Consider the following 26,181-nt stretch of genomic DNA (forward strand, 5'->3'; position numbering starts at 1 on the left):
ATTGACCTTGCCTAGGTGGAATATAATTGCTCCGGACCATTCTGCAACCTTGAGAGTCATCTAAAAACCGACGATCACTAGATTGTGCAATTCTAAGCTGGTGGTTGGCCAGTTGTCCGATAAATGCTCAAAGTGGCAAGCTGCGGTGAGCCCTTTCTATACCAAAATCAACGATGGAGTGAAGAAACTGTTTGGACCAGATCTCACCTTGTGAAGCGGAGCTGAATTCTTCAGTGTTGACTAATTTATACTAAACCAGTTCAAGAGGGCGAACGAATCCAGCATGTTAGATATTAATGTACCTGTCAATCAGTGCCATGAATGTGTTAGGGTAATGCCCTCTATGTACTTAGTACTCCTTACCTGGTAGAGATACTTTGCTTACCGAGATCTGGGATCCGTATAAGCATTAGCAGAGGATAATACGAATATTCAGAACGGGAGTAACCACTCAATGAGTCAACTTTCATAGTGATCATCACGGTGATCTGATGTCCTCTATTCTGACTGAGGGATTTGTACGTAGACGCAGAGAGAAGTCGGGCCGAGAGGAAAAGACCCTAATCCAGAAGAATAGTAAGAGTAGCAAGGTCCAGAAGGATGTCAATGAGAAAAGATCAAAATTAGAATCAAAATTCTAAGCAGGGGCTTTTGCGGGGGGTTTTTTTTCCCTTTTCCTTGCGCTTCCCCAGATCTGTATGGGGGGGGGGGGGGGGGGGGGGGGGGGTTTACAATGGGCCTTGCCAACCTCCCCGGATGGAACCATCGCATCTTTCTTTGATATCTTTTAAACCAAAGATGAGCTTCAAATCTACTCATTTCAGCAAATTCCTAGTAATTATTCAACAATGTCCACCAGACAATCCAAGCCAAAACAAGCATGCGACAACTGTCGCCGCCGCAAAATAAAATGTTCCTGTCAACTCCCATGCGACAAATGCCAACGGCTACTTCTTTCCTGCTCCTACAGCGATGTCCTACGTCGCAAGGGCCCCAAATATCGCATCCTGTACCCCCTACCCTCTATCCACCCTCTCTCATCCCGAAAAGATCCTCCCGAGCATGTATATCCCGAGGACGCTGGCACCGGCGAGATTCCGGACTACCACTTCAACTCGCCCATATCGCCTGATTTTATACTCACAGACTCGCAGTCTGCAGGCCAGGACTTTTCGGATACGTTTCTCCATCTGCCGCTCCCAGAACTCGTCTTGACTCCAGGCTCCACGGACTCAGCAATCGAACCCGCAGTTGGTTATAGCCATGGATATGCAAGACCGGCGGCCCGCCGCCTCTCGCCACAGATTCTTCTATTCTATGTCAATGTCTACCTCAAATACTTGTTCCCCGTCATGCCGGTGGTCAGTGCGGATCAGCTCCGGCTGGATTGCAACCAGCCTGGGCAGCTGTCTGCGCAGCGGTATGCGCTTTTGGCGTCCCTGTGTGCCGCGACACATATCCAGTTGAAGCTGGACGGGGCCACACCTGTGCCAGATCCTGCCCGTTTGCAGAGTATGCGTATTGGGGATGGGCACTCGTTGATGCCTGGGGAAGAGCTTCTTTCGGAGGCCGTGCGGGCGCGGCTAGATTGTGATGTTTTGGAAGAACTTAGCACAAAGGCACTTTTGACGTCGTTCTTTTTGTTTACCTCGTATGGGAATCTTGATTGTCAGAATCATGCCTGGTTCTATTTGTGCCAGGCTACCTCGTTTGCATTTACCCTTGGGTTGCATCGCGAGTCGGCGTATGCAGAGTATGAGGCCGAAGAAGCGGAGGAAAGGCGGCGTGTGTTCTGGCTCTTGTTTACCACAGAGAGGTGAGTCGGCCGATAGTGAAGGATCAACGACATCTTGAACTGGGGCTCATTTTTGAATTGGTAGAGGTTATGCTCTCCAGAAAGCGAAACCGGTTATGCTACGCAGCTCTATTCACAAGCCTCGGGTCCTTTGCTCCAAAGATCCTATCCTGGCTTATGGATTCACCAATCTGATCAACGTCTTTGAGAATCTCACCCCGTGCCTTTACGATTGGATTTCCGCCGGTGCCGGAGATGGCATCTTGGAGAAGCCGCCAATTTCTGAAATCCAATCCAGCCTTTGCAAGGCTATTTCTCTGGAAGGAGTTCTTGAGATCCAGCGGGTTGACATCTTGATCACGCAACAGTGGCTGCAGACGATGATGTGGAAATTGTCTATGAGCCATGCCACGCAGCCTGGTTCGCGTAATGACCCAGTTTTGCCATTTCACCTGCCAGTAATGGTGGGTAAATCCGTGATGAGCGTGCTTGGAGCTGCATCGCGAGGGGCTATTGACGCACATGGGATTGTAATGGTAGGTTCGTCCGAAATGAAGTTGTTTGTTTGCAAACTGATATGGACGCTATAGGAGCAAAAGCTCTTTGATATAGGATCATCTGTCGCTGATGTGACAAGATCGCTTGGACCAAAAGCTGTCCATAGACTGACTGAGTCAACTATTGACCCAAACGAGTTGCTGTGGGGTATGCTTCACACGCTTTCTCAGATTCGTGGCTCGCCCTCGTATCTCTTCCCTGCACTACTGGATCGTTGCAGAAATGTGCTTGGGCTCGACTGCAAAATCACCACGGGGAATTTTCTTCCTATGCTCGGTGCTGCTGTGCCGGATAAGTTGGCTTCACGGTCTGGCCAGCGCATCTGGGATTACGCTGCCGGTGCCGAAAACATTGAGATACATGATCTCGATAGCCAAACTGAGTCGTTTCCTCATCCGCATGTGCTGCAGGAACTGGGCTTTGAAGGCCGTCTTTTTGGATGACTGGCATCTTTACCAACTGTGTTGAATTTGTGATGCTGGCGTTTCATTTTGCCATACCAAATGGGGGTTTGATTATGATACTGATGTACGACGGAATAGTAGAATACTATCAAGGCCTCAATGCATCAAATTCGTGGCCATTGTAGTCGAGACAAATCAGTGGAGAGGGAAAGCTCATACGCTCGTGATCGTGTACGGCAGTCAAATTGTCTTGGCATGTTTGTCTCGGCATCGAATCTCTAATTTGGTGATCGGCTTCATGCGACATTCCAAGGCTCTCTTCTCAATTGCTCAGGATATCCTTTATTTGGTATGCTCTCTATTGCTTTGAGTCACTATTGAAATCCCCAACTAACAGGTCATCGCAGATAATCCTCGGGTCTCCGCGACAACTAAAGCTCAACAGAGCGTCAAAACCCCGGAGCCAATTCTCCATTGAACCTCAAATCTCGCCTACAACCAAGACCATTACTTCCACAATGGCCTCCCTCCGACCCAGTAACCTCTCACTCTCAGTCCGGACCCTCCGCTCAACTCTCTGCTCAGTAAGGCCCTCACCACGCTACTCCTTCTCCGTATTCACCCCATCAACCCAAACACATCCAACTCGCACGCACTCAACATCCTCCGTCTCCGCCGATGAGCTCTCCCACTTCTCCGGCCTCGCCAGCTCCTGGTGGGACCCAATGGGCCCCTCCCGAATCCTGCACCTAATGAACCCCCTCCGCCACGAATTCATCGCCTCCTGCCTAGCAGAAGGAACCCCAAACACAATTCCATCCACGCCTTCCACCGCAACCCTCAACTACCTCGACGTAGGCTGCGGCGGCGGCATCTTCGCCGAGTCGCTCGCACGCACAATCCCCATCGACCCAACCGGCCCAGCCCCAACCCCAACTCTCGCTGCTTCAATGACCGCAATCGACCCCTCAACAGACCTAATCCAAATGGCCCGTGAGCACGCACGCATGGATCCCACCGTCGACACGCACCTGCGTACAGGCCGTTTCAAGTACCTTAATACGACGCTGGAGGATGTACTTGCCGGTAACGCGGTCGCTTCCTCTCTCGGTTCAACCCAAACCCCGAATTCCAACTCTGCCTCAACTCAACTTACTCCCCCACAATTCGACGTCGTAACCCTCTTCGAAGTCCTCGAACACATCGACCCGAAAACCTCAACGCCGCTTAGCTTCCTGACAAACTGTCTCCGCGCGCTCAAGCCCGGTGGTTGGCTGATTGGATCTACTATTTCGCGGACGCTGCCGTCGTTTATCCTGAACCAGGTTATCGCCGAAGCGCCGTGGCCGATTGGTGTTGTGCCCCGCGGGACGCATGAGTGGAGTAAGTTTGTTAACCCGGATGAGGTTAAGGGATGGTTGCAGGAGGGGTTGATGATGGCTGCCGATACGGTTGTTTCGAGGGGCGGGGGTGCGGTTGCGGAGGGGATGAGGTGGAAGTGTGTGGGTACTATTTATGTTCCTGGGATTGGGTGGAAGATGGTACCTGGGAGTGAGGATTGGGGGAATTATTTCTGGGCTGTTAGGAAAGAGGTTTAGATGATCCCGAGGGAGGTAAATGTATGTATCTACACTTGCATTGTTTTGAGCTATTTGTATATTATTTGACTGTTGTACTCATTGCATATCGATATTTCATATATTCCCATTCATTGACTCGTTTCCGATGTACTCAGTAAACATCGCTAAATCCACATAACAACCCCCCAAACAACCCCAAACAACCCCAAACCGTTGACTCCCAACCCGAGCAAAGGTAAACGCAAAAGCCTCCCGCAGTCCAAAGCTACTTCTTCCCTTTCCCCTTCCTCTTCTTCTTCGAAGCAGCCGGGGGCTCGGGTACAGAGACAGTCCCCTGTTCAACCTCCTCACCCTGTCCTTGCAACCGCTGCGTACCACTGATGAAAAACGTCAAGTCGCGATTCTGTTCTGCCAGATCCGCATTCGCAACCTTAAGCCCATCAACCTCTTTAGCAAGGCTTTCCAACCGTAACAACATATTCCGATTCATAGCCTTCTCTTCCTGAAACCCCTTCTCAAACGAGCGCGCCAGGGCCTCGAATTTCTCCGCTTTTCTCTCCGCGCGTGCACGATCGTGTTCAAGCGAAGGCAGCGTCTCAAGCGTCACACCATCATACTTCGTCTGTAATTCTTCCAGGCACGACGAGGCGCTGGAAGCGTTCACTTCCGCCACGGCGGCCGCGGCACTAGCCTGCGATGCTTTATCGACGGCGCGCTCGACGACTTCCTCGAAGTACGCACGCTGGCTTTCGAGCTGGCTGGTGAGGAGGTGTGTGTATTCGATACTCATGTTTTCTAGTTTCTCACGAGGCACGGCATCGCCCCAGTCTGGTGGGTCGAGAGCGCTATGGTCTGCTGCGGGCAGCTCGAGAAGCTTGCCGTCTGTTTTGTTTTGGATGATGCGGTGGACGTAGGCGTCGCCTACGTAGTCCCATACGCGCTGAGATGTGAGATCCATAGAGAAGGCGTGGGCTGTTTCTTTCCAGTGGGCGAAGGCGTGGGCGTTGTCGTAGCGGCCGCAGCCGACTTTGCCGCAGATGAGACAGGCCCAGAGGTTTTCTTCTGAGTGGCAGATGCTACATTCTTGGGGTTCTTCGTCTGGTTTGAGGGCTGCGTTGCTTTTGCGGTAGTCATCTTGTGTGTATCGGCATACGGGGCAGCCACTGCCTTTCCATTTTTGAAGACAGGTGCAGTGGAAGACGTGTTGACAGTTTATTGTTAAGAGCCCCGTGGTTTCGTCCATTCGCTCTAGGCAGACGGGACAAGTTGGCAATTCAATTAGTGCAGGAGTAGGTGGTGCAAGGGGTTTGCCGGTAAGAGTCGCTTGTCCGGTAGAGGATACCGGGGGTCGAGAAGGGACCGAGAGGTTAGAGGAGAGAGCAGATGGTGTTCCAGAATCCACGACTTGGATTTCAACCGTCTTCACAAAAACCACATGGCAGGTCTCAGGCTCGATACTATTAAATACGTGCCCATTCCATTCCTTCTGCCATTCTTTCGCCTTCCGCCCACTCCGGAACTTCATCAAAACCATATACCGATTCGCACGTGCAGTTCTAATCATCCGGAAATGGCTGACATCATCCATAGTTTGTTGTCCCATGAACCCCAAAAAGTCCGGCGGCGACAGATAAGATGGCACTGCGAGAATGCATAGAGTCGTACAATCCTCAGCAGGACTTTGCGCAGAAGAAGAATTTGTTTCAGGAAAAGGATATTCCGCTAGACCCATCGCCCCAGATTGTTTAGCACTCGCTGTACCGACCGGACCCTGCCTCAATTTGGCCTGCTGCTCACCAGGCTGGCGGGCCGCAGCTGAGGAGCCCTTCAGGTAGGCGGGGTATTCGTCATCATTTCCGAGGTAGGGCGTCTCCTGCGAGTCGCGGTACAGATGTACAATTCCCCAGATGCTGTCAGCAAGCGCGTAATCGAGTGGAATATATCGGCCTTTTGTGCGGAGGCCGCCTAGAATGTCGGTGCCGATCCCTGCGGCGACTAGGTTTTCTGGCTCGATGGAGGGTACGGAGCCGCGCTTTGAGCTGCGTTTGTGTGGGTGCTTTGGGGAGACCATATCAACGCACTCGATGAAAATGGCGCCGAAGCGCTTCTCGTCTTCGAGTGGGGTGGTGCTAGTTGAGTGTTTAGTAGAGGACGTCTTGGAGTCGTAAAAAATGTTCGCGGAGGGAGTGGTTCGAGGTGGGGTAGGCGCGCCGTGTGTGGAGAGGGTGGAGATGAGTTTGTAGCGATGCGCAAAAGTCTGGTCTGGGTTTGGCGGGGTTTGATTGTTTCCTTCGGGTGATGGGCGGCTGGAGGTTGCAGGCCGGCTTCGTTCCTGGAATGGTTTGAGAGCTTCCCGTGCGGATTGTAGCGCGAGAGAGGATGACCCTTGCGAACTTGCCGCATCGGATAGATTTTGGGAGAGAAGTTGCAAGCTAAGGTGATAGAAGTAGGCGGGCATCCCGGATGATGGCTCGCATCCTCTGGAGCTTGCGACTTGTGGTTGGAACTGTCCAAAGAGGAAGTGCTGTTATCACCATAAGGGTGGATGATTACTTAATATTGTCATGTCGCCCGCTTCTGCGCCTTACGCCACAAGTGGTTCCTGGCACGCGAGTGGCAAAGAGGCCAAAAAAAGAGACAGAAATTCTGTAGAGCATTCTGGCTGAGAGGTGGCGAGACTTGGTATGGTTGAACATTATTGCCTAGATGATGGGTGTGATGCTGGTGGGATCTGCGGTCGGTGATTTTCATGGACTACGTCAATTTAAAACTATTCACCTCCAAGTTGAAATTGTAAAATAGCATGCTGGTTTAAGACCAGCAAAACTTGCTAGAGTGAATTGTAGAACTGTCTATCACATATTGATGAGGATATGTGGGCAAAGTAAAAGAGAGTAGCCGTCCTCAAGGAAGCACGTTGCGAAAAAAAAGAGGCCTCAGCCTCGAAAACCGACCAAACGCCATGCAGGTCATTTAAAACTTATCAAAGGTGAAAAAACTTATCATCAGTCAATTACTGGCCACCACGCAGACGCAGCACCAGGTGGAGGGTGGATTCCTTTTGAATATTGTAGTCCGAGAGAGTACGTCCATCCTCCAGCTGCTTACCCGCGAAGATAAGACGCTGCTGGTCGGGAGGGATACCCTCCTTGTCTTGGATCTTGCTTTTGACGTTGTCGATGGTGTCTGAGCTCTCAACCTCGAGCGTGATTGTCTTTCCAGTCAAAGTCTTAACGAAGATTTGCATACCACCACGTAGACGGAGGACAAGGTGGAGAGTCGACTCTTTCTGGATATTGTAATCGGAGAGTGTGCGACCATCCTCCAGCTGCTTGCCGGCGAAGATCAAACGCTGCTGGTCAGGGGGAATGCCCTCCTTGTCTTGGATCTTGGATTTCACGTTGTCGATGGTGTCAGAGGACTCGACCTCAAGAGTGATAGTCTTTCCGGTCAGAGTCTTCACGACTGTGGCAAAAAGTTAGTAAAAAAACGCAACATAGGCGTGAGAAGAAAACACGTACAAATCTGCATACCGCCACGGAGGCGAAGGACTAGGTGGAGAGTCGACTCTTTCTGGATATTGTAATCGGAGAGTGTGCGACCATCCTCCAGCTGCTTGCCGGCGAAGATCAAACGCTGCTGGTCAGGGGGAATGCCCTCCTTGTCTTGGATCTTGGATTTCACGTTGTCGATGGTGTCAGAGGACTCGACCTCAAGAGTGATAGTCTTTCCAGTCAGGGTCTTCACGACTGTGGCAAAAAGTTAGTAAAAAAAACGCAACATAGGCGTGAGAAGAAAACACGTACAAATCTGCATACCGCCACGGAGGCGAAGGACTAGGTGGAGAGTCGACTCTTTCTGGATATTATAATCGGAGAGTGTGCGACCATCTTCAAGCTGCTTGCCGGCGAAGATCAAACGCTGCTGGTCAGGAGGGATGCCCTCCTTGTCCTGAATCTTTGACTTGACATTGTCGATAGTATCGCTGGACTCAACCTCAAGGGTGATGGTCTTGCCGGTGACTAGAGACAAAGGAATGTTAGCAAGGATGTCCATGGACTGGTTAGTAAGAGAGGGAAGGATCCAGGCGGTCATCTCTCGAGGACGCCTGGAGGCCGGATGAGGGTCACGTACGAGTCTTGACAAAGATCTGCATAATGGGCTCTGATAGTTGTAGGTTAATACGAAAGAAGTTAAGGGTGAAGCGACCTGTGGAGAGTGAAAGAAGGGAAAAGGCAGAAGAGGGGAAACTGCGTCCTTATGTAGGAAACCTTGGAAGCATGAGGGGGCGAGGCGTCTTAGTCAGGTCCCCGTGACGGCGTGAAAAGACCAGAAGATGCCGGATGAGTCAAACAGGGGGTGCCTGAGAACAGCCCATCACTTCATTTGACGCCACCTGGACTCCGAAGCCTCTAATTGGACATGACCACTAGGGCTACAAATAGGCTATTAACATGAAGATTCTATGATTTTCCACATGGTATAGGTCTCTCATATCCTCCCTAAATCCCTCAAGTTCCTCTGTCCAAAATCCCCAAGTGATGACGTTGACTTGCTTATCGCCAAAAGAGGGGGTGGGCCTTTTGATGGAGACGCTAGTGATCGGAAAGTAGAGGGGCGGTACGCGGCAACTGCTGCGGTCTCCCGGGTACTCTGTATCCGCTCAAACTTAACCCGGATCCGGCTTCACCGGTCTTTTACTCCGTCTTTTTATAGATCAACAAGAAGAGATGTATTCATAGAGTTAAAAACTAGATATGGAGGAGCCATTGACAACGTATAAACAAAACACTCCCGCAATTATCCTTCCGACGCCGTTTGCCCCCACCACAGAGAATGTGACAGCTCGGGGATAAGACAGCCTGCACCCTTTCTCAGGGCCTTGTTTTAACTTGAATTGTTGGCCTGTTCCATTATGGGTGCCAGATGCCACAAAAATGAAAACAAAACTTTAGAAACACCTTCGGCCGTACACGGTCATGACATTCGTGGTCCTCGTTCATCGCTGGGGACAAAGCTATGCGAAGAAAGGCATGCACTAAAGACAAGAGCAAAAAAAAAAATTAACACAAGAGATTTCAAAAAGCCAATGATCAAGGAAAATGAGAAGGTAAATAGGACAAACGGCAAGAACCAAAAAAAAAAGAAAGAAAGAAAAGGAAACACAGCTGATAAAGAGCTAGATCAAAAGAAAGGCGGTTCGCTCGGAGCAACAATACAAAAAAAGGCAATCGCTGGGAGGGAGGCCCGTCGGATTCTTCGTTAAGGAGCGGAAATAGATGCGCTCGCACATCGTCACGACAATTGTTCACATATTCTCAGTGGTAAATTTTGACATTGGAAACGAAATCGCGGAACTGTACTCGCTACTGGGAACGATGGTCGTGGGAAATATCATCATCATAACGCGTTTGCGCATCGGGGTCGTGGTCTAGTTAGCACGAATGACCAGTCGCGACACAAATTTATTTGAAAGGCAGTCGAAGTCACCACGGTTGAATTTTGTGGCGGTTCGGCTGCGGAGGTAGGTTTCTGCGAGAGGGGATTAGTTTTGGAAAGGAAAGCGAACAGGTTGGAAAGAGTGTGTCTCTTACCATGTTGCTCCACATGTTGGCGGACTTCAGTCATGGTATTGCAAACATCCGGGTTGGAGTACAACAGCTGGTGGTGCTTTTGCGAGTCCCACTCGGTGAACGGGGGCAGTTTCTGGGAGATGGCCTGAAACAGTCCGACAATAACGCCTACCGGGGTAGTTTCCATATCGGTGCAGAACTTGTCGACGGCAGCCGGGTCTGGTGTCCGGTAGTGACTGTCGAACTGCATCTCCTCCCACACGGCCAGCAGAATGGAGGCCAAGATGAAGATTGTTGGCCAGTTCTTCAGCTTGTCGCCGCTGTACACACTCGAGTAAAGTGCCGACAGCTCCTCCAGCACATCCTTCTGCAGCTCGCGCCACATGCTAGCCATGGCACACTTAATCTGGAAGTTGATCATGACAGGGGCCATTGTCCTGCCGGCGAACTTGGAGCCCATGGAGTCGATCTTGCCGAGGAAGCCTTCCTCCTCCCCAATACCTTCAACCATCGTGACATGCATGGTAAGGTTGTAAGCAACCACCAGCTTGAGTGCCTTTCGGATAACGGGCATCTTGGTGCGGAAGTAGAACCGGAAGGCGGTCTTCAGCATTTGTGTCAAGAACGGAGTGCCCTCGAAATAATCGTCCACAAACTTCTCAAAGGTGCCATTGCCGTCGATGTGGCGGTCAAGGTAATCCGACAGCATCGCGTGCGAGATTCCCTCCATACCGGCGGACAGCTTGGCAGTCTCGACGTCGTATTGTGTTGGCTGACGCTGCATCGACTCCATCCAGTCAACGGTGAAGCACTGCTCGTCCCGGACATAGACCTCGCGGGCGTTGATGGGCAGGATTTGTCCGTAACCGTGAGTGATGAACAGAGTGCGTTCCTGGTCCGAGAATCCGGTAATGTTGCCGACAGAGAAGCCCATGGTGATGTGGCGCTCGTAATCCGCCTTCCAGTCCTTCATGAAATACCCAATCTCCTTGATATCGATGCGAGTACATGGCACCTGCCATAAGCGTGCGTGCGATGGTTGACATCCTGCACAAGGCTCGCCCTTGTCGCATGTCTTCTTGAGGAACTTGCAGCGGAGACACGCGCGCAACTTCCGGATCTCGCTCGCCTGTTTACGCTGGTCTGGCTTGAGGGGGCCCTTTCTTTTGCCAACACGTTTCTCGGTCTCGGGCTTGCCGGTCTGGGACTGCTTGCGAACCTTGGTCTCGGCGGTCTTGGCGGCAATGGGGCTCTTGCGGGACGGTTTCCGACTCGGCGGTGAGGCAGATGTCTGAGAAGACCCAGCGGATCGAACGGGAGATGTTGACTTCTTGATCGGAACCGGGATCGGCCGTACCATTCCGATGGGGCTGGCTGCGGAAGGCGAACAAGATTCTGGCGAAGACTGACCACGAAGGACAACTGCGCTGCTGTTCGGGGAGGTACCGTGCATTCCAATGGAGCTGCTGTGACTGTGACTATGGCTGTGACTATGGCTGTGATTGTGGTTGTGAGTATGGCTATGGCCGTGGCCATGGTGATTATAGCAAGGCAAATCCATATTATTCTCAGAATTGGGAGAACCGATCGGATTCGTGATATCCACAAAGCTGCCGTATGATGTGGAATATGAAGATTCTGAAAGACTGCGATCGTGCAGTGTCTGGGTGGGGTTAACGAAAACACCTTGTTCGGGATACCCAAAGTCGAAAGAACGACGGTGGTCGATGGTGCTCCAGCCGTTGTCGCTACTGGACAGAGAGCGGACCTCCAGATAAGTATCGGTGGGGGAGCTGCTTTCAAGAACTGGGTGCGGGGCATAAGAAATTTCCGTAAGTCCGTTAGGGAATGTCATCAGATCCGCCTGGAAGTCCTGATACGTGAACGGTACCATGTCGACAGGTGCCGACATCGGCATATAATGACCCTCGAGCATGCCGGCACTCATCTGGCCCTGGCCAGACATGAGATCGACGGGCGAAGACTGCATGGGCATGCCATAACTAGTGGTAAACTGGGGCGCCGACGATGGGTCTTCCGAGGAATATGAGAGGTGGTGATGATGATGATGATGATGATGAGGGGTGTGTAGTGGTTGAAAGTGCCAATCGACCATGAGATTTGGATCCTGGGTCACCGACTGTTCCAGGGGGTGACCGCCAGTTTGCAACGGGGAGAGACCATGGGCCTCTTCTGCCCGTGGGGGCGCCTGATCTCCCACCATAGGCCATGATTGATGCTGAAGATAGCCTCTGGAGTCGTACTCGACGCCAATCAGGCCATCGCTGGATATATCGACATTGGACATGACTTTTTTGGAGTCAAAACGATCACGGGAAGTGAAAATGAAGGGTAGGTAAAGGACCAGCCTGGATAAGAGGACCTTCTTCAGAAGGGTGATACAACCATGAAGAAGAGGGAAAGTGAGGCGGTGGGGGGGACAAAGCAGCGGTGAGCGAAGACATGCGCTAGGGGAGTTGATTGTGGAGAGTGGAGAGGCTGGCTGATGGCGTGGAGGGAACGTTGATCCAGTGAATGATAAATTAATGCCACGGGGCTTTTTTAGTTTGCAGTAGTGTCAGGATAGGAAGGATTAGGATTAGGTAGATAAAGTACCCTGGGGCCTGGACGGTGTTTGCTGATCTCATGATCTCCCTAGATATTTGAGTAATTTCCTAAATAGGAAAGGGTTGCCTGGTTTTTCTTTTTCTTCTCTTCGTTCTATTTCATATACTAGTTCATCTACTAATTCCTGTTCGGAGTTCTCCGTATTATTTCATACCCTGTTCCATATCACTCTTTCTTCAATAGAGATATCACTACTCTGTATGTACCTTCAGACAAATCTATTTCTAAATACTTCTCCTGGGTTCAAACTGAGATCCTTATGACCAACAGGAAACCATCGGACCGTGAGACCGAACCCGGAAGATCAGTGGGGAGGAAAAAAAAAAAAAACCAAGTTGAGACAGTTCGTCTAACTGCGTGGCAATATGAAATAGTGAGATCTGACAGTGGGATCGTGTTATGTTGTACACCAAAATTAGTATGAGTCCTGATCCCACCCAATCAGCTCCCAGTCTGCCCACCACCATGCCCGTGATTTGTATCTCACGGCGGTTCCCTGAATGCACCATACCTCAAAAGGTAGTGAGTGGGCCAGTTCGGGATGCTGGCCATGCACTAGGGAGTTCCCCGTAGTAAAAAATTTGAAAACAGGAAAAATTACGGAGTAGAATTAGCCAAATTTTTTTTTTAAAAATATTTTTTTTTTGTCAAATGGTGCTAAGGTACGGAGTAGATTGCACGGACGGTGGGCACATCGGGAGAGTGTCAAGTTAGTATGAACCCTGGCACAGAGAGGATATTGGTCTACGGAATACTTCGTACATTGTATTTCTATCCTTTCGCACGAATACCTGGGGCATACCGCACATGCAGCAAGGGTGTCATGTAAGCCAATATGTGCATGGCGTCAGATCCATCACATATATTACAACTGCTGTGACATGCAGGAGTTCAGAAGCACGGAGTACGGAGTCCGGAGTAATAGCCCTCAATATAGGCATTCCCGGCCCACGAACCTGGATTCTAACTGAATTAGTATAGGGAAGTCTCAGAATGAAATATGAAAATAGTCTGACCATGTCAAAGAAGGAAATTAGTACAGGACCCGGTAAAGATCAAGTGGAGCAACAAAGAATAATTCTAGAAATTTTTTTTTTGACCACATTCACATCGACAGGACAATAGTAAAAAAAAAGGTCCAGGTGACATTTCTTTGAGCTTCAAGTTTACAAAGTACCTCAAATTCTTTTGATGCCGCTCATCGGGAAACCTCGAAAAGTTCGATTTCCGAACGCACAAAAACCTAAGAATCGCTCAACCTCACCATTAACTCCAGCCAGGACAAACCTGACTACCATGACTGACTCCAACCAACCGCGCCCGGGGATCCCGGCCTTGTTCACACAGCCGCCACCCATCCGTGACCCGCTCATCACCGAGACAGTCGATCTGCAGAACGTGACGGTGGAAAAATGCCTACCATTCCTGAAAGGCATCCACAGCTCCCAGAAGGATTTCAACGACCATGGCGTACCCGCCCTCCAACGTGATCTCCATATCGGGTACCTCTACGATGCACTCGAGGATTATCCCGAGGGGTTTGTCGCCATGGACGCCAGCCGCCCGTGGATTGTGTACTGGGCGTTGGCGGGACTGGCCATGCTGGGAGAAGAGACGACCAGATTTCGCGAACGGTGCGTGCTCTATATCCTTGCTTTTTATCTCTATATCTATTTGCGTTTGTGTTTCTGTTTCTTTTTCTTTTCCTGTTCCTGTTGGGGGGGGGGGGGGGGGGGGGGGTTCTTTTCTCCAATTTTCTTATACTTTCCATTATTTCCCTTTCCCTGCCTCGTTCTCCCCAATTTGCTTTTTTTTTTTTCTCTATCTGTCATCTATCTACAGGATGGAGAACCTCTGGAGATATGCCATGATTGGAAAAGATCATCTCCTTTGTACAAAGTGAAGCTTGGAAAGCCATTCTAAACCATTTCGTTTTACTCTATTATAGTGTGATTACTACGCTTCGGCCGATGCAGAACCCCACAGGTGGCTTTGGCGGCGGCCACGGCCAAACGTCCCATCTGGCGGGAAGTTATGCAGCCGTTCTGTCGCTGGCGATGGTTGGAGGTGAGGAGGCATTTGGTTTGGTGGATCGACACGCGATGTGAGTTGTCACCAGCTTCTTGCATTGTGCGTCTTGTGTGATCCTGTGCGTCTGACCCGGTTTCTGCTCTTCCCAGGTGGCAGTGGATCGGCCGATTGAAGCAGCCAGATGGAGGATTTCGTGTTTGTGAGGGTGGGGAAGAAGATGTGCGGTTAGTGAAACTCCATGGAGCAGGTTCTTGCTTGTGAACCCCATCCCTCTTTTCCAATGCAAGATCTGACATGTCACTAATCCAGTGGCGCATACTGCGCTATGACTCTTATCTCGCTACTTGACCTACCGTTGACGCTTGCTCCGGGCTCCCAAGCGCGGGAGGCAGGATTGGAGAGTCTGACGAGTGGCCTTCCTGAATATCTCTCCCGATGTATGAGTTCCTGGTGACTCGGTTTATCACAGGCTTGAGATATGCTGACGCTCGCCCTTAGGCCAAACCTTTGAAGGAGGGATCTCCGGCAGCCCTGGATCGGAGGCCCATGGGGCATACGCCTTTTGCGCTCTGGCGTGTCTGTCTATCTTGGGGCCCCCTGAGGAGATCTTCAACAGGTGCGAGATTACTCTAGCTTAGAATGCTCTGTCTAATGCTCGTGTGCTAATGGTTCCTGACAGACACATGGACATTCCAATGTTGGTGTCGTGGTTGTCTGCACGCCAGTCCGCCCCAGAAGGTGGTCTGTCCGGACGAACAAATAAGCTGGTGGATGGATGCTACAGCCATTGGGTTGGTGGATGCTGGCCATTGCTTGAATCTTCTTTGGAGGGAAAGCCGGATAAAACCGAGCCACCAGCCAACAGTCTTTTCAGCCACGAAGGTTTAACCAGATACATCCTTGGGTGTTGTCAAGGGAACAACGGCGGTCTTCGTGACAAACCGGGCAAGTACGTTGACTCCTATCTGTGATGGTCCTTTTTGTACAAATACAAATAGCTGATCAAGGTCAAGGCACGTCGATTCATACCACACGTGCTACGTTATGGTGGGATTGAGTGCGACTCAAAACCATCATTACCGGACCGACTCGAGTGTCGCAAGCAACAACTTTTCATCCTCATTTTCCTGGAAATCTTCACCGAACCGCGATCAGGCGAATGTGTTTTCAAGAGGTGACCGACTAGAGCCAATGCACCCTTTGTATGTGATCCCGCACGAAGCCGCGGAGCAAATGCGGCTTTGGTCCGAGGCCCAGCCCCTCACTGTCTAACCGGAAGGGACGTGAGCCGGCGCTCCATGAAGACGACACGGGATAAAGCGCCACATCAGATGAGGGTTTCTTCCAAAAGGCTATCGTTATAGTAGATTGCAGCAGGCTGTCATTGGTAACCTGGGACTCCGAGCGATTGCATTGTGCATGATTAGTCTTGGATGCTTGAGACTGCAAGCCACGCGGTCATAGCAGTGGTCGTGGCATGGGAGCCACGAGGACGATTTCAACCACGCCAAGGAAGATGCTGTGAACGAAACCGAGACGCAAGGGGTTGAGTTTGGGAGCCCGAGTGTGACTACAACATAGGTCATAGCACATAGCACCAATTCCTTCTTGATTTGGGGGGGGGGGGGGGGGGGGGTTTGATGCTGTAACTTTTACAGATTTCCCGAAGTTTACAAAAAGTTCCTTTAGCGCAAAATACTTTTCCTGCCACTCTTGCTGAAAATCCTACGATGTACGGAGTACTCCGTACATCACAATGTTTTTGCCAAAGACGCAAGCTGCACGAGGCCCAAGAGGGCAAAGGTTCTAGTTAATACCAGAATGTGCAGATAAATCCAACGCCTTTCCCCACTGCATTGCCAGCTCATCACTGCGTCTGATGCCTGTCGAGTGACTGAAGTTCCTCGCCCATGTATCTTCCAATATCTCCGATATTGGATGTTCCAGCCTAGATTTCTACTTTAACCCTCTCTAATTTGATTATTTCACTGACTCATAGACCTTTCACAAGCAGTTGACCCCTCTTCAGACGCGCTCTGCACAACATGAATGGCCCCCTCCTTGGCGCCAATCACCATTCGCAGAACGGCGCGTCTCGAGAATCCACAAGGGCGGCAAATTTAATTGTACTTTCTCTAATGCATCTGCGTGGCCAAAATTGAACCACAAAAGGCCTTTCTGAGAAACAATGTTAACCAACCAAAATATCTCGTGTACGAAGCACAGTATATCACAACACCTCTATAGCCGCTTTTCTATTCACATCACCCCGGAATACTAGGATTCACAATCTTCAGCTATTACCCTTCTGCAAGTAGATTGCAAGGTCTTCCTTGGTCTCCGAGAATGTTAATTTATCGATCAGTGAATTGCAGGGACAGGACCAGGCAGCTCACGGTGACTCCCGGTGCTCCAGACTCGGTTCAATTCTACTGGCAAAGAGAGATGCCAGCGCATCGGTGAACCCGCCGAGAAACGGAACACGAAATACATCGAACACCCGTTTGAGTTGCTTCTTACCTTTGTTTTTGGGGCCCTTTTCCAAGGTCTACTGTGAGTCCAGCGGTTAAGCGTATTGTCTGCTCTCCTCTTCTCTTCTTGTGCCTTGCTTACATGGAGGGAGTTAGTCTAAACCCAGATTCTAGATCCATGTCCTACTGTCTCTTTCGAAGTTTGAATGTGGGCTATTTTCTCCTAATCAATTTTTGGGACTACATCAAATTCTAACTTACTGTCTCCTAATCTTTTCCTTTTTTTGCTCAAACTACAATGTTCCAACAGGGGGTATTAGAATCGTCGTAGTCTGACTTTTTTTTTAATTAAATACTGTTTGATTCTCCAGGTCATTTGCAATGATACCAAATGTCTCCAGTCTTGTTTCTTTGTGCACTGTCGCAATTGCAACCGTTTCCCTTCTCTATTGGTGCTGTGTACACCGGCCAGCTCACGGGATGACTCGGGAAAGGTATCAATGCAAAGCCCCGCCTGTTTTCCAGAAGTAATCAAGCAGACTCCAAGCAGTAGCTCTGTTCCCTTCATTCCATTGTGTTCTACGGGGAGGACTCGGTTCTAGGAAAGTACACCTCTCTGCATGGGTGTGGCATCTTTCCAATGTTGCCTTTAGTTCTCAACCTCTCTGGATGGTTTTACTCTCGCACTCTTGATCCCACTGGGAATTAGATACCCTTAGCCTTTACTAGTATGATAATCGTGCCTTTGTTTGGAACGCTAGCACATTCTCCCCGCTGCTAGCAAAGCAAACGCAGTCCCGCCAGCCGTTGGGCATCACAATCCGCATATTTTCTGACTGCAAACCAGCTGGCAGCTCAGTCACTATTAGCCTGGTCTATCCAATGCATTTCTAGTAGCCCTCATAAATCGTTGCAGTTGGACAAGTGGCAGCACTGCCGCCCGTCGGGTGTCTCCAGACATCCCTGTCTTTCTCGCTCCTGGCTTCCAGTCCAAATCCCCAGATGTTCTACATCCTCTACTTGATCAGTATGTAACCACCTCTACAGCTTCCTCCTTCTTAAACTATGTATATTATGCACCATGCCGACACAAAACAACCCACTAAACGTCCCTTCAAGGCAGACCGCAAGCCTAAGAACCAACCCATTCTCTCCCCATTACAATACCAAACCCCAACCGAACCAATCCCATATACCTAAGAACCAAGCTAACCAAATCTAATCTAGGCCTCTGCCGCCGCCGGAACTGGCCTGAACCAATCTACAACGCCTATAGAAACAACAACGGATACACATGCACCGTGCAGGTCAACAACCGCGAGTACCAAACTGATAGTATCTGTAGCGACGAGAGGCTTACACGCGAGAGCGCCGCCATGCGTGCCTACCTGATCTGCCGCAACTTCTCCGTCAACGACGGCATGTACCCTACGGGCCATGAGCATGGTGGCGCTGTGCAGGGTATGCGTGTTGCGATTGGCACAGGACGGAAGCCTGCTCGTGCGGATGATGTGCTTTCTTTGGTGTCTATGAGTGGGAGTGGGAGTGATCGTTCCCAGGGTGGAAGTTGAAGTCGGGGGGGGGGGGGGGGGGGGGGGGGGGGGGGGGGGGTAAAGTCCCGTTAGGGTTGGGGTTGTGGGGGATGGGAGGGATTGACTTGGGAACTGTTTTCGGGGGAAAGGGAAGGATTTACGACTTCATGATATTACGGATGACTATGACTACGCCTTTTCTGATCTGGTTTAAATGGGAAAGCTGTGGGATTTGAATGACTCTATCTTGTTGGCTAGGGTGTGGTCTGGTTAATGAGACTTTGTCTAGAAGGTAGAATTAATTTTGTTTCGAGTGGTGGCTGGCGATGAAATCAATCAAAGGTTGTTCGGTGGTGATGGCTGTTGAATTCATTGCCGACAGAATTCGCCAACTCGTCGACAACTGGCGTAGACTGGCAAAATGATTAGATCTTCTAGTGGTGCCGTTAACAATGACGGTGACCTGCCTATAAGTGATATTCATCAAACATGACCCTAGAGATGTGCTGTGAAAAGTTACACTGCTTTGCTAAATTCCTCTTTTTAGCGTTTCCCTTTTAAATAGGAGCTAAAAAGATATTTTAACGTATTCGGTAAGCGAGCTGGCCACCCCAACCAAAATGCGTCCATGAATTAGATCTTAGTTAGTTCAACCACCCACCATGCCACCAATTCGTACTCAATCCGCTCGAAATTTAATAGAGTAGGAGGGTAGGGTCTTACTAGCTATCCAGGCTTTTAAGAATCAAGAAATCTCTTTCATTCGTGAAGTGGCGCGCCGTTTTAACGTCCTAAGATCCACCCTTTCTACCCGCCTAATGTCACGGTGCGAACCGTGATGCTTAGTAAGAGGAAGATCACGGCACGTGATCTCCGACCTGTTTATCTGACCTTCAGTTCTAGATCCTGTTGTAGCTCTTCGAGCTACGTCTTGTATAATAGCCTGCTCCTGCCTGTACCTGTCAATTGGAATCTGATCTGTTACGACCTGTTCCTACCAGTCATCTCCTATCATACCGTCCTGCCAGCCCGCACCCTGACAAAGCGTACTAGATCCCAGAGGTAGATACCTACTGAAAAAGGCCTCTCAGTTTAAGAAGCTTCTTAATTGATAACTAAGCCGGTAGAATCAATTAAAGCACCTCCTCCCCCTCCACGAAGAAGCCCTTCGCCGGCTTTATAACCACGTACGTGTGACGATCTGGGATGATTTCTGCCGGAAGTTTCCGCCTTGTAAAAGTTTGCACTGTTTGTCTGACGTGGCAGGACCCCACAAAGGTTCCTGTCTTGCGGGTTTCTTTCTTTCTTTCTTCTTCTTTCTCTGTACTTAGTATTCTCGTTGAAATGCACTCTTTTGTTTAAAGAACTGGCTGGTAACAGTACGCGGGCCCCGCCAAAGTGTAGTGGTTGTGGAGAAATAGGGCATAAGATTACTAGATGCCTAGCTAGATAGATGGTTTTTGTATAATTAATTTAATGGCGTTTTGGTTGATATATTATATTTAAAATTGGTAGGTTGGGTTGGGTGGCCCACTGGCTTACATGGCCCACTCGCTTACCGAGTACGTTAGTACTGTTCGCAAGAGAGAAGTGGTAGGTAAGTGGTAAGGTAATGAAATGGTTAAAGGCACACATGAATTCTTGGCGGGAACCTTGGGCTCGTAAACCAACTGAGCGGCTAGGGGGGGGCCGTGTGTAGTCACTGAGATTAGCAGCTCTTTAACTAGCAGTAAGCCTAACAAACCCAGGCCTTATAGGTGAGGGTTGAAAATATTTCTGGTGTTGATCTGGGGGGTCGCAAACTATTAGCAAATGCACGTGATCTATAGGCTACAATGATTGGTGTATCTGAAATATCTCGGAGGGTTGTTCAATCAACGCACAACAGTACAGGGGATGAACACTCGATAAAAATTCCTTGTTACAACATCTGCTGCCGTCTTTCCACGTTCAACACAATATTGACGAGGAATTCTTGTTTAAATGGCTCATTAAAAACGAGAAAAGAAAAGAATAAAGCATAAGAGGAACACTATCATTGAGTGATCATCAACGGTAAGTATGGCCGGAAGACGTCGACTGAGGGCCTAAAAAATAAACAAAAAAAAGGGAACTTACTTTGGACCTCACAAAGATGAGGGACTTCAATAAGGCTGCTCAAATTTTAATGAACTGTATAAGTGTGCCAGCCGGGGTAGTTCCAAAAGCCCCTGGTCTCCCGCCAGCCCACCGGCAATTTGGGGGCGGCGATCGCAGTTGGGGGCTGCCGTCACTCGCGCTGGCGATCACATCAGTTTTCTGGCCCCAATGATTACATTTTTTGGTTCGGTCCCTTGTTGGAACATGCCAATCAGGTTGTCAATGTGGACTTTCGATGGTGAGCTTCTAACTTCTACACTCAAAACTTTGAATTTACACCTCACGTTTGCGCCCTTCAGCTCTATTCGGTGAGCACGTGAACGCGCATAACTGGAGCCTCTTCTCCCATCCTACTCTGCATAGGCAGACTGTTTTCCACCCTCGTTGCCATAACTGCGCAGCCATGTCGGATCCTCAGAAGGGTTGCTCCATGGCTGTCGAGGACGTGTTCGGCATCGTCGACAGTTCCTGCCTTGACGGCTTCGACTTTACGCTCTTATTTGAGGAAGCCATATTAACCATACTGCCGTTGGGAATTTCAAGTACATACTCCCCCTCCCATTCTTTGCCTCGCTTTGCCTTCTTCCCATCTTCAACTTCTTCATAATACAAATTTTAACAGCTGTCAGTCGGCTGGGCGCTTCTGCGTCTTTCGAATCTGCGCAATGAAGCTCCCAAAGTGTCCAGGTCGTGGCCATTGGCCATCAAAATGGTCAGTTTCACCCGATCAACTACCCCGATGTGTAGATGCCAATCTCATTGTGGTGACAGTCCTTGTTCACTGCCTTCATTATCCTACAAGCTGTCCTTCTCGCCGTCTGGTCGGCCCAGAATGTACCCCATACGAGACTTACCTTTGCTTGCATTGGATTCTCGATAGGGGGCTTCTGCATTCTCCTCGTCATGTCTTACTTTGAGCACATCTATTCGGTGCGGCCATCAACCGTCTTGGTCGTATATCTCGGTGTCTCCACTTTGCTAGACCTGGCCCGCACACGCACCTTGTTCTTTCTGCCAGGAAGCCATTCCGTGGCGTCCATTCTTTTAGCAAGTTGTCTAGTCAAGGCCCTGATGTTTTGCGCCGAAAACATGAGCTGGCACCGGTTCTCGCTCCCAGAATGGAAACACGCGACGCCAGAGGAGAAGGCGGGGGCCATTGATCGATCGTTATTCCTGTGGTTGAATCATATTTTCGTCAAGGGCTTCAAGACCTTTCTGACAGTCCATATGTTGACCCCGATTGATCATGAAATCCTCTCCGCGTCCCGGCCTTTAAAGTTGCAGCAAAGATGGGACAATGGTGAAATTCCATCACTCATCCTACACACCTTATCCGCTAACGCGATCGATCAGCTGACCACTCTAGCGACTACGCTCTGTTCTGGACCTTTTTGATTCATTACAAGTGGACCTTTCTTGCAGGTGTACTGCCGCGACTCGCTTATAGTGGATTCCTTTTCGCACAACCGTTCCTCGTGGAGCGCGTGCTCGATTTTATAGATGAGGCCAAAACCCCAACAACCGATGAAACCGCATACGGTCTGATTGGTGCGTACGCCATTGTCTACATTGGCATCGCGGTAGGTGTTCAATTACTTCGTCATGGCTCAAAGCCAGCTCTCTGATCTTGTTATAGGTCTCGTATGCCGTCAGCCAGCACAAGACGTACCGCTTGCTTACCATGTACCGCGGAAGCCTCGTCATGATGATATTTGAAAAAACACTGAAGATGAAATCAACCTCTATCGCAGACGCGGAGGCAATTACGCTCATGAGTGCCGACATCGATCGCATAGGACACAGTTTGCCCCTCATTCACGAGCTTTGGGCAAGTTTCATCGACGTAGCCATCGCCCTCTGGCTCTTGTATCGCCTTCTGGGAATCGCCGTGGTGGCCCCGATTTTATGGATCGTTCGTATGTGATAATGAATGACTAGGCCGACATAACTGTCCCAGTCGCTAACAATGTCCGCAGTCTGTCTCATTGCGGGTCTTCCGCTGGCGGGTGCCGCTGGAAATGCCCAGACGCCCTGGCTGGAAGCCATCGAAGACCGTCTGGCTGCGACTGCAAAGGCGCTAGGATCAGTCAAGGCCATTAAGATGACCGGATTGGCGGACGTTGTTTCCGCCACGATTCGTCAGCTCAGGCTGGACGAGATTCGTTCATCTCTGCGATGGCGAGTCTTGAACATCTTCGTCACTATATCCTGTAAGAGACGGCCAAATATCAATATTTCATAAAGAACCTGCCTGATGGCGACCTTAGATTTTGCTTCATCCACATTTGCGCCGGTCTGGGGCTATGGGGTATACATCATCCTGGCAAGGTCGCGAAACACAGAGACCTTGACTGATAGTATTGCATTTTCCGCGCTCAGCTTATTCGAGCTGATGAACCAACCCATGATCCACATCATTGACGGCTTTGAGCATATCCAGACGGTTGCCAATTCGTTTCGTCGAATCCAAGAGTATTTGACATCAGAGGATCGCCATGACTTCCGAATCACCCCCGACTCTAAGCAGCCTTCTCACAGTATATCGTCCAACAGTGATGATACAGAAGAAATTTCTCTCAAAGAAAACCCGGCCTCCATAGCCATCGCCGAACTAGAACGACACCAGAATGTTGCTTCTGTCAAAGATGTGTCCACTGGTTATGATGAAGATACGACTATACTACATGAATTGAACCTTGATATTCCTCGCGGCCAAATAACAATGATATTTGGTCCGGTGGGATCTGGCAAATCGACGCTTCTCAGGCTCTTACTCGGGGAGATGCCATGTGTTTCTGGAAATGTCGCCACCTCCTTTATTAAAGCCACATTCTGTCCCCAAACCCCCTGGATCACATGGGGATCGGTTCGAAGCAACATCATAGGCACCTCCGAGTACGATAGCAAGTGGTATAATATCGTCATTCAGGCTTGTTCACTAGTCGCCGACTTGGATGAACTACCACACGGCGACCAAACCAACACTGGTACGCGAGGATCAAGACTCAGCGGTGGTCAGCAAATGCGCGTATCCTTAGCCAGGGCTTTGTATTCTCGAAGTCCCATCCTCGTCTTAGACGATGTGCTTACTGGCCTTGACCGTACGACTGAGCGCACGGTCTTAGAAAGCGTCCTCGCAACTGGCGGTCTTGCGAAGAAGGTTGGCACCACCGTAATAATGGCTACAAACACTGCTAGCCACCTGCAGTTCGCGGACAAAATTGTCACGTTGAACGAATATGGCAAAATTGCACACCAAGGTACCTTCGACGCTATCTCACCGTCAGGAGACTGGATCCGCAAGCTCTCGGAACAGCCACCCGTCACAACGTCCCGTCCATTGCTGGAAATCTCCGGTGAGACGATGCAGGAGGTGGGCGTTCCTCTTGACGGGGGAAACGAATCAGATCCCAAGCAGCAAAGTGGTGATTGGAAGGTGTATTCTTTCTATGTCAAAATTGCGGGCGGCTGGAGGATGACCTTGTATGTCTGCGCCTGTGCCACCTTTGTGTTTGGTGTCAATTTCCCGTCTGTTTGGCTGCAAAAGTGGACAAACTACAACGTTGATCATCCCAACCAAGAGATTGGCTACTACCTCGGCGTGTACGCAGCTCTCGCTTCAATAACGATCATTGGCTGTTCCCTTGCCGACAGTATGTTTAACCTGTTTGTAATTCCGCGGACGTCCCGGAAGCTCCATGAGCTTCTTTTGACAGCCACCATGCGGTAAGCTGCTTTTAGCGAGACACAGAACGTTTCATAATAACGATGCTGACCATGACTTTGATTAGGGCACCTACGTCTTTTCTCACATCTACGAACGCAGGTGTAACGCTCAACCGATTCAGCCAAGACCTTGAACTCATTGACAATGATTTGCCCACATCGTTGGATCAAACTATCTTCCAACTACTGAGTGCTATCATGTCGGCGATCATCCTATTCATCAGCTCTGGCTACGTCGCCATCGCAATTCCACTGTGCATTGTAGCCATCGCGGCCATCCAGCTGTTCTATCTGCGCACATCCCGACAGCTGCGAATACTCGATATTGAAGCCAAGGCGCCTCTCTTCTCCCAGTTCCTGGAAACCCTGGGTGGTATATCCTCTATACGGGCCTTTGGCTGGACAAGCCACTACGTCGAATCTGTCCATGACTCCCTCAACGTGTCACAAAAGCCATACTATCTGCTGTGGTGTGTCCAGCGATGGCTGACAATGGTATTGGACCTATTTGTCGCTGGAATCGCCATTCTTCTCGTTGCCCTTGCGACAAATATCAGAGGCAGTGGCTCAACTGGCTATCTTGGCGTAGCCCTGTATCAAATCGTGACATTCAGTACCACGCTACAGACGCTCGTTACTGAATGGACGCAAGTTGAAATGGCCCTTGGAGCTATCAGTCGTGTCCGTACCTATATTCTGGACACAAAAGACGAGAACCTGCCCAATGAGACCGGACATGTCAGCGACAACTGGCCCGCAAAGGGCGCCATTGTGTTCAACGGTGTCTCTGCATCCTATGACACTTCCACGGACCCAGTACTCAAGGATATCAACCTTTCCATAACACCTGGTGAAAAGATAGCCATCTGCGGTCGCACAGGTAGCGGCAAATCTTCCCTGGTGTCAGCTCTCCTGCGCATGCTGGAGCTTCAATCAGGATCGATTTGCGTCGACGACATCGACATCAGCACTATCACTCGCCAGGCCGTTCGTGCTCGCTTCAACTCCCTTCCCCAAGACCCGTTCTTCCTACATGGCACTGTACGCGAGAACCTTGATCCTCTCGGGGTCGCTACCGACGAGCGCTTGGTTCAGGCCCTTCAGTCTGTGCGCCTATGGGACTTTTGCGAGTCTCGCGGCGGGCTGGATGAGGATATGAACGAAGGAACCTTGTCGCATGGACAGAGGCAGTTGTTTTGTCTTGTTCGAGCAGTGATCAATCCAAGCAGCGTCCTCATTATGGATGAGGTGGGTGGCAGCGTTGACGCGGATACGGACGCTTTGATACACGAGGTTCTGCAGAAAGAATTTCAGGCGTGCACTGTCATTGCTATTGTTCACAAGCTACACACAACGCTGGACTTTGATCGCTTCTTGGTGCTAGACAAAGGGCAAATCGTTGAGGAGGGCCCACCGCGTGAGCTGCTTGAACGGCCAGGATCACTGTTCAAGGCGCTATTTGACAGCATGCAGACAGAGGAGAGGTAGTTTGATATCTCTTGCTCCAGTAGGGGCTAAACTTCTGGTAATAGTAGATACTCATCTATTTTTCGTTAGAAAACGGTCTTCTTGTTAGGCATGGGATGTAGAAATGCGTGTAGGAATTGCATAAAGTCCTACAGCTTAGAAGTGGCTGTGATAGATGTTCACTACTTTCAACAATCTTTTGCAACGGTGCTTTTGGTAAACTACGTAGTCGATTTCAGAATTTAGATGAATGACAGCTTTAGAATAGAATGATCAC

General features: G+C 50.0%; 8 protein-coding genes across 8 annotated transcripts; 5 read left to right on the forward strand and 3 right to left on the reverse strand.

Annotated features, from left to right (window-relative positions):
* Positions 1 to 848: 848 nt before the first annotated feature.
* Positions 849 to 2,796, forward strand: Pdw03_6780 (C6 transcription factor (AmyR), putative; the record flags this gene model as incomplete). The annotated part of the gene is made up of 3 exons (XM_014681191.2): positions 849 to 1,816; positions 1,881 to 2,331; positions 2,386 to 2,796. 3 exons carry the CDS (start codon positions 849 to 851, stop codon positions 2,794 to 2,796), a joined length of 1,830 nt encoding a protein of 609 aa, XP_014536677.2.
* Positions 2,797 to 3,275: 479 nt separating this feature from the next.
* Pdw03_6781 (3-demethylubiquinone-9 3-methyltransferase) lies at positions 3,276 to 4,355 on the forward strand (the record flags this gene model as incomplete). Its single annotated transcript, XM_014681190.1, has 1 exon — positions 3,276 to 4,355. The coding sequence occupies one exon, from the start codon at positions 3,276 to 3,278 to the stop codon at positions 4,353 to 4,355; it is 1,080 nt and encodes a 359-aa protein (XP_014536676.1).
* Positions 4,356 to 4,602: 247 nt separating this feature from the next.
* On the reverse strand, positions 4,603 to 6,795 carry Pdw03_6782 (BRCA1-associated 2; the record flags this gene model as incomplete). The annotated part of the gene is made up of 1 exon (XM_014681189.1): positions 4,603 to 6,795. The coding sequence occupies one exon, from the start codon at positions 6,793 to 6,795 to the stop codon at positions 4,603 to 4,605; it is 2,193 nt and encodes a 730-aa protein (XP_014536675.1).
* A 555-nt stretch (positions 6,796 to 7,350) lies between these two features.
* Positions 7,351 to 8,493, reverse strand: Pdw03_6783 (Zn-finger in ubiquitin-hydrolase; the record flags this gene model as incomplete). The annotated part of the gene is made up of 4 exons (XM_066101452.1): positions 7,351 to 7,802; positions 7,859 to 8,086; positions 8,144 to 8,359; positions 8,472 to 8,493. 4 exons carry the CDS (start codon positions 8,491 to 8,493, stop codon positions 7,351 to 7,353), a joined length of 918 nt encoding a protein of 305 aa, XP_065956535.1.
* A 1,275-nt stretch (positions 8,494 to 9,768) lies between these two features.
* Pdw03_6784 (Putative Remark: blastp matches are unspecific) lies at positions 9,769 to 12,218 on the reverse strand (the record flags this gene model as incomplete). The annotated part of the gene is made up of 2 exons (XM_014681187.1): positions 9,769 to 9,869; positions 9,932 to 12,218. 2 exons carry the CDS (start codon positions 12,216 to 12,218, stop codon positions 9,769 to 9,771), a joined length of 2,388 nt encoding a protein of 795 aa, XP_014536673.1.
* A 1,616-nt stretch (positions 12,219 to 13,834) lies between these two features.
* Positions 13,835 to 15,841, forward strand: Pdw03_6785 (Terpenoid cyclases/protein prenyltransferase alpha-alpha toroid; the record flags this gene model as incomplete). The annotated part of the gene is made up of 7 exons (XM_066101453.1): positions 13,835 to 14,172; positions 14,487 to 14,642; positions 14,719 to 14,793; positions 14,879 to 15,006; positions 15,068 to 15,185; positions 15,249 to 15,518; positions 15,583 to 15,841. The coding sequence occupies 7 exons, from the start codon at positions 13,835 to 13,837 to the stop codon at positions 15,839 to 15,841; spliced, it is 1,344 nt and encodes a 447-aa protein (XP_065956536.1).
* Positions 15,842 to 18,042: 2,201 nt separating this feature from the next.
* Pdw03_6786 (protein farnesyltransferase subunit beta) lies at positions 18,043 to 18,611 on the forward strand (the record flags this gene model as incomplete). Its single annotated transcript, XM_066101454.1, has 2 exons — positions 18,043 to 18,067; positions 18,268 to 18,611. The coding sequence occupies 2 exons, from the start codon at positions 18,043 to 18,045 to the stop codon at positions 18,609 to 18,611; spliced, it is 369 nt and encodes a 122-aa protein (XP_065956537.1).
* Positions 18,612 to 21,114: 2,503 nt separating this feature from the next.
* On the forward strand, positions 21,115 to 25,925 carry Pdw03_6787 (P-loop containing nucleoside triphosphate hydrolase protein; the record flags this gene model as incomplete). The annotated part of the gene is made up of 8 exons (XM_066101455.1): positions 21,115 to 21,253; positions 21,341 to 21,423; positions 21,483 to 22,011; positions 22,065 to 22,291; positions 22,348 to 22,627; positions 22,688 to 22,921; positions 22,979 to 24,437; positions 24,503 to 25,925. 8 exons carry the CDS (start codon positions 21,115 to 21,117, stop codon positions 25,923 to 25,925), a joined length of 4,374 nt encoding a protein of 1,457 aa, XP_065956538.1.
* Positions 25,926 to 26,181: the final 256 nt, after the last annotated feature.

This window comes from Penicillium digitatum, chromosome 2 (genome assembly GCF_016767815.1).
Source record: "Penicillium digitatum chromosome 2, complete sequence".
NCBI classification, from domain to species: Eukaryota; Fungi; Ascomycota; class Eurotiomycetes; order Eurotiales; family Aspergillaceae; genus Penicillium; species Penicillium digitatum.